Source organism: Austrofundulus limnaeus, unplaced genomic scaffold (assembly GCF_001266775.1).
Source record: "Austrofundulus limnaeus strain Quisiro unplaced genomic scaffold, Austrofundulus_limnaeus-1.0 Scaffold236, whole genome shotgun sequence".
Classification (NCBI taxonomy): Eukaryota; Metazoa; Chordata; class Actinopteri; order Cyprinodontiformes; family Rivulidae; genus Austrofundulus; species Austrofundulus limnaeus.
In genome coordinates, this window is record NW_013952638.1 from 209,233 (window position 1) to 224,269 (window position 15,037).

Sequence of the window (15,037 nt, forward strand, 5' to 3'; positions counted from 1 at the left end):
GTTTGTATGTAATGTATGAATATAATATACAAGTTTCACTTTTTAAATGGAATTACTGAAATAAATCTACTTTTTCATGATATTCTAATTTTATGACCAGCACCTGTATGTCAGGAGGCGGAGTCAGGATGTGAAGAAGGCTGTTACTTGATGGTTTTTTTCTGGGTTTCTAGGCACTGTTTGGTTGATGCCTGTTGGACATTAAAAGCTAAACAGTCCACAGTTGTGTCCGAATGGTTTTGTATGGCTCACTCAAACATTCACGTCATTATTATTATCTGGTATTAGATCTGAACAGGTAAAGGGTAACCAACACTGTTTATATTTTTAACAGCACATAAACTAAGAGCTATTTTAAAAAGGCTAATGGTAGCACCTTTCTATCCATCCAGGTGAATCTGTACAACACAATCTGTGCCCTCATTTACACTTTCACACATTAATTCAGCACTTTGCTGCATCTCTGCAAAGCTAATCTGAATAAATCCTTCTATAGAGACTTTAAATCACATTCATACACCGATGGGACACATATCAAACGTCTGAGTTGTTGACCAACAACATCGTTGTTAGATTTTTCTGATATTTATCTTGTGGTTTTACGTGACTTGTTGAATGAAATTTACATAATTATTAATTTATGGTGACTGTATTACATATAATTTGTGACACAGATCCAGTTGGACTGCTGTTAGACAAATAACTGCTATGACGGCTGATGTTTGGTCAGCATGTTTGCTCCTCTTTGTTGTCACAGATGCTAACAGTGGACGAGATAAGCAGGGCTCAGTCTAGTGATATTCAACTCTATGACTTGGTTATACAATCCTCCATTCTGAAAGTCAGGTTTGGCGAGAGGGGAGAAAATAAATGGATGTCTGTGGCTGAACATGACTTGTTAATTATAAGATTTATAGCTAACTTGCTGTCACTTTACTTTACTCTATTTAAATAAAGCGTAACAAATAAAATAAGTCGCTTACATGAAAGCAATGGACTAATATTGTGTTCTACAGCAGAGGTTTCAAATCCATTTTCCGACCCCTTTTCTTACGTCTAAGCCAAGCTAAGCCCCCCTCATGCCGAAAAACGTGTTCAAACCTTTCCTGTATATCAGAATAATTAAAGAATAATGTGATAAGTTACAATCACATTATATGATTGTGTTCCAGTGTTGCCTGTTTGTTTGCCTTTGCAGAACGTTCATACCAATGGAGTAACGACAGAGTCCAAACCTGCTGCCAAAAGAAACCAGAAGGCTGGAAAGAAATCAGGTGGATGCAGCGGGAAAGAAGCATCCAAGAAAAGTCACAACAGCAGAGGTAAAAGTGTTTGGTTTTACAGGAAGTTGTCTTTCATTTAGAGTTTTAACCTACTTCTTTACAACATTTCAAACATCTGTACGACTGAGATTATATTCAGAAAGAGACAGAGGAGTGCCTGCTGCAGATGTTACTTCAGTTCATGACTTGTGTTGTGTTGTAACGTCTTCACGTGTAGATAAGAGTCAGSCAGAAAAAGAACAGCTCAAACTGACTCATGCAGCTGACAGTTTCCACACTTCTTCTTTTTCTCTTTTGGATCCTGCTTTAAGATGGAAAGATGTCATGAYGGCTTTAGTTCTGACTGTTTCAGAAGCCCCAAAATGCAAAAAAAAAAAAAAGTGCTAAATGTTCCAGCTACTAAGTCTGACGAAAATAATTAGCAGGTTTTGTGTGTAAACAAAAGGTTAAAAATAATCAGGTTTTTTTCATTTTGAAAAGAGGCAGGTTTTTGAGGCATTTCCCTTGTGAACTTCATGATATTTAAAGAGTTTTTTTAAATTCAAGCAGCTCTGAAAAGCAAGCAGACAGTTATTTTTTAGTTACTTATTGTTTTTCATTTTATAAGTCTGCCCAAAAATACTGAATCTCCTCGCCTTGTGACACGTGAAAAGAATTTTATGCAGCTTCAAAAGTCAAGTGAGAATTCAGGCTGACTTTAACTTTTTAAAAACTGTTTTGCTTCGTTTTGCTGTTTGAAGTTAAAAATAGCTCCTATTAGATGTAACAAAATAGATTGTTAGAAACTTTTGTCTACATTGGAAAAAAATTAGAGCAACGAAAATTTGTTAAACTTAATGTCACTTGCCTTTTGGGACGTAATTCGTTTCCTTCTTTTTCTAGAAATGAAATAAACAAACAAACAAACAAAAACTAAAAATGTATTTGGAAAGTTACCCACACCAAAATATTGACCAATATTTTTTATTTGCATAAACTTTTTTTTACTACCTTGCAGTATTTTTATGCATTCCTATGTAATTCTCTATGTATTTTTAATATTTTTCATTGACTGTATTAAATGACACTTTTATTTTGAAATATCCAGTTACCAAAACAGCATGTGTACAAGTAGTGGAAGTTGATATTATGTGTTGGCACAGAGTTAAATATCCATATTACAAATGACACAATGTGTGGTTTTAAAATGTTTACGCTGGAGCTGAACTAGAGTAACTCTTGTGTAAAGGTGCACATGTGAGTTTATTGCTGAAGCAAAGGCACAATAGTAATGGAAAACTTTTGCAAGGCAATGCAAAAATTTTGTGAGGGAATGAAAAAAAAAATCCCCAATGTCCCCACACAGACTGATAGAAAATGAGTCATCCAAAAATTATTTTTTATTACCTTTCAGAGTTTATATTTATGTATATCTCTTTATAAAAACATTTTTTGCATATAAATCACTTCAAACACAGTAATAAAGTGCTCTGTTGCAGCCCATTTTCTCTCTCTGACACTTCTTTTAATCTACTGTCCTCCTTCCTGTTTTCTCTTTCAGTGTGTTCTCCGACAGGAACAATGAGCCCACCTTTGGGACCTCAGTATTTAGATGTGGCACACACATCCAGGTCAGACAGGAGGACGTACCTTGGCAAATGCTCCACCCTCCCCACTCAGGAGAACACAACCCCAGGCCGGTGTCCAGACATGGTTAGTCTACCTGGTGGGGCAACGCCCACCCACCACCAGCGCTGGAGCAACCCAGGTGACTGCAGTCCCGCGTGGGGGACCATCCAGCACACCTGCCGCCGGCCTCTCACAGAGTATCGTGCGCACTCCCACGAGTTTTCCTTACTACAGGGGAAGGAGTGGGAAGGACACCAGCAGCCAACACCAGTCCAGGATGGCAGCTTGAAACGAGCCGGAAAATCCCAACTCCTCCCTAAAGTGCCACCGTCTGTCACCAAGGTGCATCTGTCAGAGCCAAACGTAAGCCACAATTTAGCAACCTCATTCCACGAGAAATACAAGATGTTGCACATCCTGGTGATTCTTGATTCAATACAATGATATTATCTTCCAGATGGTAGAATGGAAAACAGCTCATTGGCAGGGCATGAGAAATATTTCACAATACTGAGAGCTTTCTTGTTGCATTTCTTATAGAAGTGGTTTCCACTTCTCTCAGCCTGGTCACATGTTGCAAAGTCTTCCAGTCCATGATTCTGCTTGTCAGATAATATCAATAGTACATAGTCGTCTCTAAAGGAAGTGGTTTCTTTTACTGAGATTTCTTGTCCAGTTGCATTGAGAGTTTAAAAGTGATCCTCYGAGATGTTGACCTCAAACGTTTGTGATGTTGACCCTTTCTAAAGCAGAGTCACTGATGTAGGGAATGATCAGCCTATATTGGGAGTTATTCACAAACTTTTTTACCTCTGCTCTGTAAGATGTCTGATATGAGTCCCTCCACTGAGGGATTTGTACAACTCTATAAGGACCGAGTACACAACCTTGAGGGACCCCTATACTCATTAGGATAGATCATGAGATCTTACTGTTAGTATACTGTATGTTYTTTTTCCAACAGAACATCCAACATCCCGTTACAGAGTAGAGTTTTCAGTTATCGCAGTGTTTCACTAGAAGCTGCTGAGAGATTATCACATTAAAAGCTAATGAAAAGTTGATAAACAGAATGCAGGCCATGTGTAAATCCATCATCTGTAGACTAGTTTGAACAAAAAAAATGTATAACAGGATTGTAGACAGTGGAAGGTTGACTCTAACGTGCATTATGACAAGGTTTTCAATGAACTTCATAATAAAGATCAGTTTCTCAGGTTGGTAGCTATTGATGCAAGTTACAGTGTTTTTTAGATTCATGGAAGATTGTGGCAGTTTTACCTGTGTTGGGATAATATTCTGTTGAAGATATCTCTAAAAATATCTGCTCACTTAGCAGAAAAAATGCAATACAATCAGGTCTTGCAGATTATAGATTAATTCTGTTCAGTGTTGGCATCATATCAGTTTGTCATCTCAGTACCTGCTCAACCTTTCAGGAAGTGGAGGTGGTTGTTTTCCTCGGTTTGCTTTTTAAAGCTTCCAACCTGCTTTGAAACATATTMAGCCTATCAAAGAGGGAAATATTGTGGGTTTCCATTTGTAAGGTTTTTTCTTACTCTGTTATAATCTTAAGACCATCTTTAGCTACATTTCAAGGCTGACAGATTTCTTCAGTCAACYGAGAGACTTTGTCACACAAATGAAATGGGATTTCACTTGTCTCATTTGCTTCTTTGTCATCATGTAATCCCTCAGTGACCGGATGACGCTGAGGTCAAGGCTTCTTACAGCCCACATGATCTGTTGCAGGACTCCATATTTCCTTTGCTGTTCATTGTATGGTTTTYGTTTTATGTTTGCTGTTAATGACATCCCTTAACCWCCTCAGGACTCAGGGGACYTTTTGACCCAAGGYCAGCAGGAGGGTTAAGTGTAGAGTTCATAACACTTGATGCTGGCACATAATTTTGCTGAACTTCATAACTTCACGAGTCTTTCTTCTCATCTTCAGTGGTTTCTTACTAAAGATAAGAACAAAGCGGCTTGACACGAGAGATCATTGCCTTCTCATGTCTCAAAGCTTGACCCTGATGGCCAGTGAGCACGTGCAGCGTTGGCCATGTGTCCCACAAAGCAGTTGTCAAAGCTTAACATGTTCGGGAGAAAACAATCCAAGATGAAAAGACTGATCCTGTGGAGAGATTAAGAGCTGCCTATAGAGCTGTAGGGACAATGATGTTTAGAGTCATTCCAGACAATATATAGGACACCAGAGACTCAGGCAAAAGGTCACCTGGAGGTTAAAACACAACCTACTTTTTCTGAAGCTCCCTATAAATACGATTGGTCAATCACAGCCTACCTTCACGTGCACAACTTGCAAAACTGCATTCTAGGCAGTGCATGTTATTTCWTTGCACCTTATCAGCCTCTCTTTTGTTTATGATTTAATTTATTTGAGTACACTTTTGAAATGAAGAGTAGATGATTTAGAGCAGGGGTCTACCTGGAACTCGGGAGCTSATTTAAAGTAGCTCATCAGTGCTTATGAAAAGTTATGAAAAGCAAAATTTAATTTGTCACTGGTCAATCAAACTTTCGTTTCATTTCAATCAATCTGATGTCCCTTCTCCTTGGTTGTTAATCAAACAGTTTGGGGCTCCCTATGATCGATTAGCAGATGATGCGCAGTTATGTGGTTGTTTGGCATTGTTTTCGCACACACCTTTCATAGCCTCTTGAGACACACCCCCTCCTGCTATGTCACTGCACAGGGTTTCTTCATGCTGGAGTCTACAATGCGGAAAAAAKATCGAAGAACCGTCACTCGACGTTATTTGTGCCAAAAGTAGCTCTTGAACAATTTCATTTTGTGAAAGTAGCTCTAAAAGAAAAAAAGGTTGGAGACCCCTGATTTAGAGGATCTTTAAAGTAATTATCCTTTATTGTCAGCAGGGTTTTTAGATTTATTACTGGCTGCCTCAGATCTTCTCTGTCAGAGGACAACTCCCATGCAAATGTCAGAATAAGAAAGGGGTTCAAATTCCCAGCAGCAACTCTGTGAATGGTTTGAGAGAAAATACGATGCATGATTTTTTTCAAACACTTTCAAAGTAGAAGAATTGAAGTTGTGAACCTCATGCAAGGAAATTGAGAACCACCACAAWCATTCTGAGGCCTTTTTGAGAGTCKCTCATAAACACAGTTTGTCATGTAGTTGCCAACAGTCGTAGTCAGTGAGATGATCTTCAAATCCCGTGGGTCAAAAAGTAGTTATGAGACAAAAAAAAYGGCCATGAATTGTTTTTATAAATGAGAATTAATAGAGCTTGAAACAACTAGATTGTGTACACTGGTGATGAAAGAAGGAAGTTATGGCCTTTTTAGTTTCTGCTGGTTTAACATTAAAACCTGCAACGAACTATAAATGAACATAGCAGCTTTATTTCTTGAGATAACTGGATGCAATTTTCTGGAGAAGTAGGACATGACAGGCTCTTAACATCGAGTCCCTTTAATCAATAGTAATTAATTTCATAATTAACAAATAAGTAAAACTGTGTGATCTAGAGCTATTGTGCACWAATAGTGAAACTCTAGATTATTTGCTGTTTTGCATCTGCCATATCATCATCATATCCAAGCTCTCAAAAACCATGTTTTCATCATCAGATTGTTATTAAAGTCAGACAGAACTTGGATAAAATATTATATTTTATATATAAAAATGCAGTACACACACCAAAATACACACCTTACGTTGGCCGTAAGGCGGGSCTTGTCTGAAACCTGTTTGTAAGACCTGTGAAACCAAACTGATAAAGACAACAAAAGAGAGYAAAAAATCTAAGAAACTGAGACATAATTAGGACATTTTGTGACTAAAATGTTACAAAAGAATAACAGCTGCACGTAATTCAAAGGAATGTTGTGCAAATGTTGCATTTTCTTTCTTTACATATCCAAACCTCTCGTACAATAAGTACAAAATCAGAGGGATTCCAGGTAAAATACTGGGGTGTTTTCTCTGAACTAAACACAGTCCGGTGTGATGCAGACTTTAGTAGAATGAACATGTTGTGAAGTCCTAAAAGCTTTAAGATACTGGTTGGTTTTAAGGTCACACACTTTTGCAAACGCCCACATAGACATTATTAATGATTAAATGATAACCTAATTTTTTACTGACTCAATCAGAAGAACAACTTCCTCTCCAGGGAGCCTCTGAAGTTGCAGATTAGAAACCTTAATCTGGAGAGACAGGAGTGTTTGGTTGATTGGAGGCAGGACAGATTAATTGGAGGTTTTGTCTTTTGAACTGAGTTTTGTGCAAGTGACCAAATGAGCAGGTGCCGGTAAACAACAGAGCATCCCAACCCAAATGGTGAAACGGTGCTTATTTTATGATTTTAACATTTGATTTTTAGATTTTGTCAACTGGAAAAATCTCTAAAATTGTGGTCAGAGAAGAACCGGAAAGCGTTTCGACACAACAAAGTTGCCACCTCTGTCATACGTGAGCACTTCCTCAGGAATGTTAAGAAACAAATATTGACTTCACATCACTTACCATAACCTACTTCCCTTTTTAAATATATTTTTAACAAAAAAGGGACATTTTTGTTTAGGAAAATCACAAAAGATTTCAATTTTTCCAACTTTTTTCATCCCTAAAACGACTCGAGCAGCTTACACAACAAGATTAATTAACCCAGAGAGTAATAATCACATTATAAGCCAACGTGCTGTAACTCACAGCAGCGGTTACGTGACTGACTTSTACTCAGGGAAATTAAAACACCAACTCTGAGGATCAACCGCAGCAAAAGCAGCACAGGTAGCTGCTGTGATGTAAGCTCATCTCCGTCAGGTTATCTCAGTAATCTAGAAAACAAAGAAAACCTAAATGCAGCTGTTCCTGGAAGTGGTTCTGTSTGTGTTTCTGCGACGAGGCCACAAAATGCACACTTAAGCACTTGTACTTTTCCCTTTTCGAAGCAATACTGCAATGAAAGACATGGTGCAAGTTGCCTCACATCCTGTYTTTTTTTTTTWTGTGTGTGTGAGGAAGTGGGCCAGTCATCTCAGCAGACGTTCTGTCTTTGAGTTAGTTAACACATCACTGTCAGAAGTGAGGAGGACAGGCGAGAACAGGGCTGAGGAACAGGAGAAAATGTTGCAAAGAACAGCATCGAACGTGTCAGACAAGTCCAAGAACAGCAAACCAAAGGTAGGTCCAATAAAACTCATTCTGCTAACAGTGAGAGTGTAAAAAGTTATTTTTTTAATCTAATTTAACAAACATCAAAAGGAAGTCTGCTGTTACAATTAATCATATTCCTAGAAAATGTCCAGTTTTGCAAAACTAGTCATCTGAGGACGTCGGGAAATGTTCAAATTTAGAAAACACAAAGAAATAACGCAGACAAAAGCATCTAAATGGCCTGTTGTTTGTGCCTCTGAGCTGTGCAGCAGAAAGTGGAGCCGACAACCGGAGCTGCGTTTACTCCATCTCCTGACGGCTGTCTAGGAGCTCCCAGCTCATATTTAACCAGGATTTCCAGGGATTATTCATTTATATAATTATTTTGGTGCTTTGCCGAGGGGAGGATGGAGGGGGSAGAGATTAGGGTGACTTTTAGGTTTATGAAAAATTGGACCGACCGGAGCAGAGCAGCCGTGTCACACAAGGCTGCGAGGCCACAGGGGTGGAGGTTTCACTGAAAAACGACGGGAAGATGTGTGGGCGCAATACAAAGGGTGYAATGTTTGTTAGCAAAAGATCTCACGAACCACTGAATGATCATGCGTAATGTTATTTTGTTTTCTTCCTTTCTTCAAAAACTCTGTTTTTACCACATATACAAACATTAAACTGTGCATCAGTTTATTCCAGTCGACTGACTTGTGATTTCAAGTAAAAATGCAGAAATGCTGAAATGAACACAAAAAACTGCTGACATTTCAGCTCTGGTCAAATGAACCCACTTCAAGTTAATGCTGTGAAACCACAGGYGCATCTGACCTTCTTGACACTTTTTTGTTTTTCACAGCGCTCCACTAGTTTCGGACGGTTCGAAGGCCTCAGACATCACTCGTCGCACGCAAAACCAGAGGAGAATGGAWCGAATCTGGTTCGTAGAAAATGCCTGGTTTTCATTTTTTTTTAATCTGCATTTGTGCAGGAAATCATATTTGATGATCATGTTTGCAGTCAGGATTGTTCATATTATTGTACAAAGTGATGGACAACTGTTTAGATTCATTCTGACCAGATTTRGGTTTTGTTCCTGCAGCTCAGAGAAGAGACTGCCAGTCCAGATCCGAGCAAATCTGCCGGTCTCGGGAAGAAGATGAAGGAGATTTCACTCACCATGCGGAGGAAAATGGGCAAAAAGCACGCCAAGTCTTTATCTGAGGAGACGGTGAGTTCATTTCACAACTTAACATATTAACCACATTTACATCCTTTTTCCTGTAAAAGTTAATAGATAGGCACAATTCACCCGAAAAAAGCCCCTTTTGTAGATGTCAGTCGTCACCGTCGGCCTCATTTACAGCAAACCTGTGCAGCTTTTTATCACCTTCATCTCACAGAAAGCCACATCCTCTGACACCATGCCGTCTTRATCAGCGTGGAGATGGTGCTTTGAGACAACGAGCTGCACAGAGATGAAACATCTTTCTGCAGTTTTGGGTTTTGATTGAACACAAATCGATAAGGACGTGTTTGATTTCAGTAGATCTGAAACTTTCCCAGCCTTTCGTCTTTACTGACGCTGTTTTCTTTGTCTTTTTCTGCATTCGTTCAAAAGGTGGTGTAAAAATAATCATGCAAATCTCAAAAAAACAGTGAACACATCAAATGTTAAACTAAGAAATTGTAGCTGGATACTACTTGTATGAATAAGAAACAGCTGGAGGAGCGTTTTATAACCAACAGGTCAGAAAGTGGATTGGGAATTWAAAAAAAAACTTTTTAGAGAATCTGAGTCTCTCAGAAATAAAAATGGGCAGAGGTCCACCAGTCTATGAAATCCTGAGTGAAAAAACAGAGCAATTTCAAACATAATAGTCCTCATCGAAAAATTGGGAAGACTGAAAATCCCATAATCATCWTCATCATCATCATCATCATCATCATCATCATCATCATCATCATCACATCAAGATTACAAGAATGGGGAGAAATCTGAGATCAAACGACAAGACAGAGAGTCAATATGGTCGCTGTGATCTTTCTGGTCTGTTTTCAAAAGCCTGCCTCGCTGATGACATAGGGGTGCATTAGTGTCTATGGTATGGGTAGCTTACACATCTAAGGGACCATTAATACAGATTAATATATARAGGTTTTACAAAAGTGTAAAAAGGAATTGAAAATAAAAACTAAGTAAAAGTAAAATTCCTTAACAGAAAATAAKTTTAGTAAAAATTTATTTCACAKCTGCTCACAATGAAAAGTAAGTRTTTTTGCATTACACACTAGGAATAAAGTGTTAAATTTACTTAACCAAGTTATGTCAATGGGTCCCACTAAASTGAGTTCAGCAAATGTAACAGTGTATAAACCTTATTAAGTAACTTCAACACTTCATTTTTAGAGTGTATAAAGAACTGCTTTCATGATGAGTTCGGTCATATTTAAGTTCGTAGRGCGTGACGTGGTGCTAAATTTGAAAGTAAACAAGTAAAAGTGTTTTTATGCTTTGAATATAACAAAAATAAAAGTACAAGTTAAGATTTTAAAACAAAAAAAATWCTTGTTAAATTTATAAATCCTCAAAAAAAAATTAAACGTCAATAATGTAACAAAGTAAAATGTACCTCTGAGGTTTTAGAACAAACACTTCCATACAGATTTTCTTACTTACACTCAAAATAACAGATTTAATAAAAATAAATATACGTCATTTGTTTTCATTCAACTGAATAAAGGTAACACATTTATTTTACACAGATTTAATGTAAAGTGAGCGTAAAGTAAATGTATCACCCTTTACTCTATTCAGTTGAGTGGAAACAGTTGACATTTTTARTTTTGATTAAATCTCCTACATCTGTTTTTTGAGTGATATTTCAGCAAGACYARGCTAAACCACCATTAGAAGGGTTCAGGTCCAGAACTGACCTGTCTGCAGTCCAGATCTCAACRGACAGAAAACACTTTGCACATCATGAAACAAAAAATCTTCATAGTAAGAAACATAGTTCTTTTTTAGGTGTGTTAATAATGTACTTTGTTTAGTTTCAGTATTTGATGTTTACTATGTTCCCTTGTGGATAAAATATGAGTTTACGAGATCTGCATATCATTACCTTCCCAATAATTTCAAAATAAAAGTTGTAGTTAAAGTGMCCTTTTCGTCTTTCCTTCCAGGGAGAGGACACAGACAAAGACCCAGAGGTGGAGACCGAAAACTGTCCCCCGGCTGAGAACTCRGCGAAGACCAGCAACTCTCTGGAGAGTCTTTACAGCCGACAGAGCTCCTCCAGTGAGTATCTGCGCGGCGTGATCCGATCACGACCAGAACCGCTCGGTCTTAACGTGTCGGCGTGTCTGCCCGGTCAGGTGGCGTGACCAGCGAGTCCAACGGGTCCGGTCAAAGAGACAGCCTGAAGCTGGAGGACGACGGCTCCTACCAGGGCCAGTTCTGTGGCAGGGCCCGGGTCCACACGGACTTTGTGCCCAGTCCGTACGACACGGACTCRCTGAAGCTGAAGGTAACTTCAAGTTGTCTTTGGAAGTCATTTGAATACATCAACAAAAAAAACCTCCAGAAAAAATTTTTGTGCATGAAATATTTGCAAAATCCTTTTTAGGCAGTTGGCAGTAACAACTAAAAGCTTTCCATGAGAGTTAATATTAGAAAAAGTATATATTTAAGTGTTTGTTTTGTGTGTTTGTGTGTTTGTGTTAGGTGGGTGACATCATCKACATCATCAGCAAGCCTCCGATGGGCATCTGGACCGGCATGCTCAACAACAAAGTGGGCAACTTCAAGTTCATCTARGTGGACATTCTGGTGGAGGAGAAGGAGGAAGAGGAGGCCCCAAAGATCAGGCAGCAGAAGCTGTGCAGGAGGCCTCGGCCCAAAACGCTGCTGGAGCTACTGGAGCGGCTGAACCTGGAGGTCAGGACACGTCCGGGGGTCGGCTCCTCCCGTCAGCCTGAAGCTTATCGGGGAGCGAAGAGTTGGAAAGTTAAATGTTTGTCTGTTTTCAGGAGTACGCCTCGGCTCTGCTGCTGAACGGGTACCAGACGGTGGAGGACCTGCTGCACCTGCAGGAGAAACACCTGGTGGAGCTGAACGTCAAAGACCCCGAGCACCGGCGGAGGCTCCTCGCTGCAGCCGAGTGTCACTATGTAGAAGGTCAGCAGCTTCGCCACACAGCCAGTTAATGTTCAAGATCATCAGCAGAAAATAATAAACTAACAGGTGGCTCTGGTGTCACCTCTGCAGAGATTCAAAACGTTTTTTATTGTTTCACATTTTTTAATGGAATGGCCGATGAGGTGCAGGTGTGCAGCCGTTAGCGCTGTCTCCTCGCAGCGAGAAGCAGCAGGTAGATTTTGATTGAGACTACCTCTCATTTCTGACCATAAGCTGCTAAAACACAATGGCGCCCTCTGCTGGTGTGCGTTCTCATGTTCGCAAGGTGAAAGATCAGATTTTTGGTTCTTTCAGGAATTTAAAGTTACAAACAAGGAGCTGATTTGAATGAGAACTAAAATAAAAAATGACAGGCTCCTTTCTTGTGTTCTTGTAGAGGCAACTTCCAGTTTTCCACTTTTATAAACTCTAGGAATCACACGTAAGCCTGCAGTCTGGCGTATGGAACATAATAATAGAAGGCAGAGCTTAGTTATTTACAGATTGGATTTTTCTAAGTAACTTTATGTAATCTGCTGTAATCAAAAGATTAAAATGATTTAACCTAATTAAACACACCTGCGCTGTCCAGCAGAGTTTCCCCATTACCTAATCAGAAAATGAAGGTTTACCAGAAATGAGAGCAGTGCTTCTTTAGCTGAGATTTTAGTGCCTTTAGTGCAGCGGGAGGCTCCGCACCTACTTCCTGTTACTCAGGCAGAAAGTGCTTGTCAGGACAGAAGGGGTTCCTCTAATCTGACGACTCCAACAAGTAGGCTGGTTGTCTCACAGGCCTGACTTAAAACAAAACTCTGCTCTGATGTGAAAAGGGAACTTTGTTCCTTTGTGGGTAATTTGTTCATGTTTTTTTTTTGTTCTTTTTTTTACTGAATGGGGCTCCATGTGGACACATTGTGTGCTTGTGTTTGGGCTGCTCAGCAGATGGCAGCTGCTGCGTCTTGACACGGATCAGTCGTTTAATCAGCGCTGCACTCCGTCAGGTTCTGAGAGGGAGGATTAGTGGCTCCTGGTGCGTAAAAAGGCCGGTGGAGCCTCGCCGCTCCAACAGATATCGATCTAGTGGTAGTAGCTGAGACCGGTCCACTCGTGGTTTGTTGGCCCTCAAAAGACCAGTTGTAATTAACGTCAATGTTTCATGTTTAACTTCGACTAAACACAAAATGTCACATTCCACGTTTCATTGCTTCGGCTGAGCACAGCTAACAATAACTGAGCTCTACGTGGTATTTCCTGCATAGAAAGAGTTTTAACACGTCCTCTTATGAACACTGAGAAGTAGTATGAGTACAACTGACTGAATGTGACATAWATAATACAGAAATACTAATATGAGTAAAACTAATTGATTTTTACTCATGTGGTGAGTAGCTGTCATCATGAAACTCTCCCACTTTCTCACAGGGAATACCCACTGAAGGGGGTGTTCCAGGTTAAATTCACCACTTGTATGTGGGGAAATTCCCACTTCCCAGTACAACTGTGCTGCAGCAAAAATAGCTGCAGAAATGCAGCAAAATGGAGATTACGCAGCAAATTTTACCGGTTTTTGGCTACTTTTAAATCCTGTGCAGCGCCACCTGGTGGTGGGTTGCCATCATTTCACTGGTAAAATAATWAACATGCATCATGGGAAAAGTAGTTTTTGGTCAATGCTGGCTTCACAGCAGCATTTGCTCAMTTTAAGACATTAATACATCTTCGAAGCTTTCTCAGGCCATATAAAATGCTGGCCACATTTTGCCCGCGGGCCTTGAGTTTGACATGTGCTCTGAGGAATACTAGCCCTTTAATTGTAATAAATCAGATMAAATTCAGCTCTTCACATTTTCATCTAAACCTCCACCGAGAGCATCTCTTGGCACAGATTWGATCTTAGATGTGRGTGGAAGCAGATTTCTGTGATGTAYTCTATAATTTAATGTATGTTTCTGCAGGTGATGATGTCAMCGACGCAGAGGACAAATCGTCCCACAGCCAACAGGAAGAAGACAGCGACTGTCCAAGAGACTCGGGCTGCTTCATCCCATCAGAGTGTTCAGACACTAAGGAGGACCAGGTCACAGACGGGGTGGAGGCTTGAACTCGTCGCGTGGATAGGCTGACGTTTGGAAGTTTTGTTAGAAAAAGTAACAAGATTTAAAGAACTGATCCCTTATTCTTTCCAAAACATCTTCTGTTATTCCATTTTCAAGCTTTGCTTTACTGTAAGAGCTTTTTAAATGTGTGACACATGAAGGAAGACTGGGCAGGAATGTCATCTTATCTTTTTGTTGCTTTATCAAAGAAAAAATTTTGTTTTGTTGTTTAGCTTAGATTTAAAAAATGTTTAAAAAGTGACATTTTGTTGTTTTAACGTTTGTCGTATTTATTATTCTGCAAATTGTTCAATGTTTTTTTGTAAATGTGTACGCCTTTATTTATCACAGCTGCATCTTTTTTACATTTCCTAACACATCCAGTCACAGTCCAACCTTCAGTGGTCAGTTTTTTCTTTCCTACGAATGTTAATGACTTTGTCTGGATCATGGCCTAATATCTATACTGTACATAACACGTGTATTATTTTCTGAACATAAATCTGAGAGGGATGTGCAGTTGTATGTGAACATGAAAATCAGTATTTATCAGTTTTCACAACCTTTTGTAAATAACACAATAAAGCAAATAAAAAAAACATGTATTTTGTTTAAGTTTTGGTTTGGGGACATCAGTACTTGCAGGATGAGTGTACAAATAATCACGAGTTAAATACAGGTCCTTTTCAAAAAATTAGCATATTGTGATAAAGTTCATTATTTTCTGTAATGT

The 15,037-nt window shown here is 39.3% G+C and overlaps 1 protein-coding gene across 1 annotated transcript in view; it reads left to right on the forward strand.

The window, feature by feature from the left end:
* The window catches only part of LOC106525633 (uncharacterized), a 29,189-nt gene extending 14,284 nt beyond the window's left edge, over positions 1-14,905 (forward strand). Inside the window, 9 exon segments of the mRNA XM_074559756.1 lie at positions 1,199-1,322; positions 2,824-3,254; positions 8,888-8,968; positions 9,131-9,259; positions 11,215-11,329; positions 11,407-11,558; positions 11,756-11,968; positions 12,061-12,208; positions 14,164-14,905. Of these exon segments, the coding sequence (XP_074415857.1) occupies positions 1,199-1,322; positions 2,824-3,254; positions 8,888-8,968; positions 9,131-9,259; positions 11,215-11,329; positions 11,407-11,558; positions 11,756-11,968; positions 12,061-12,208; positions 14,164-14,309 (1,539 nt within the window). The 3' untranslated portion in view covers positions 14,310-14,905.
* Positions 14,906-15,037: the final 132 nt, after the last annotated feature.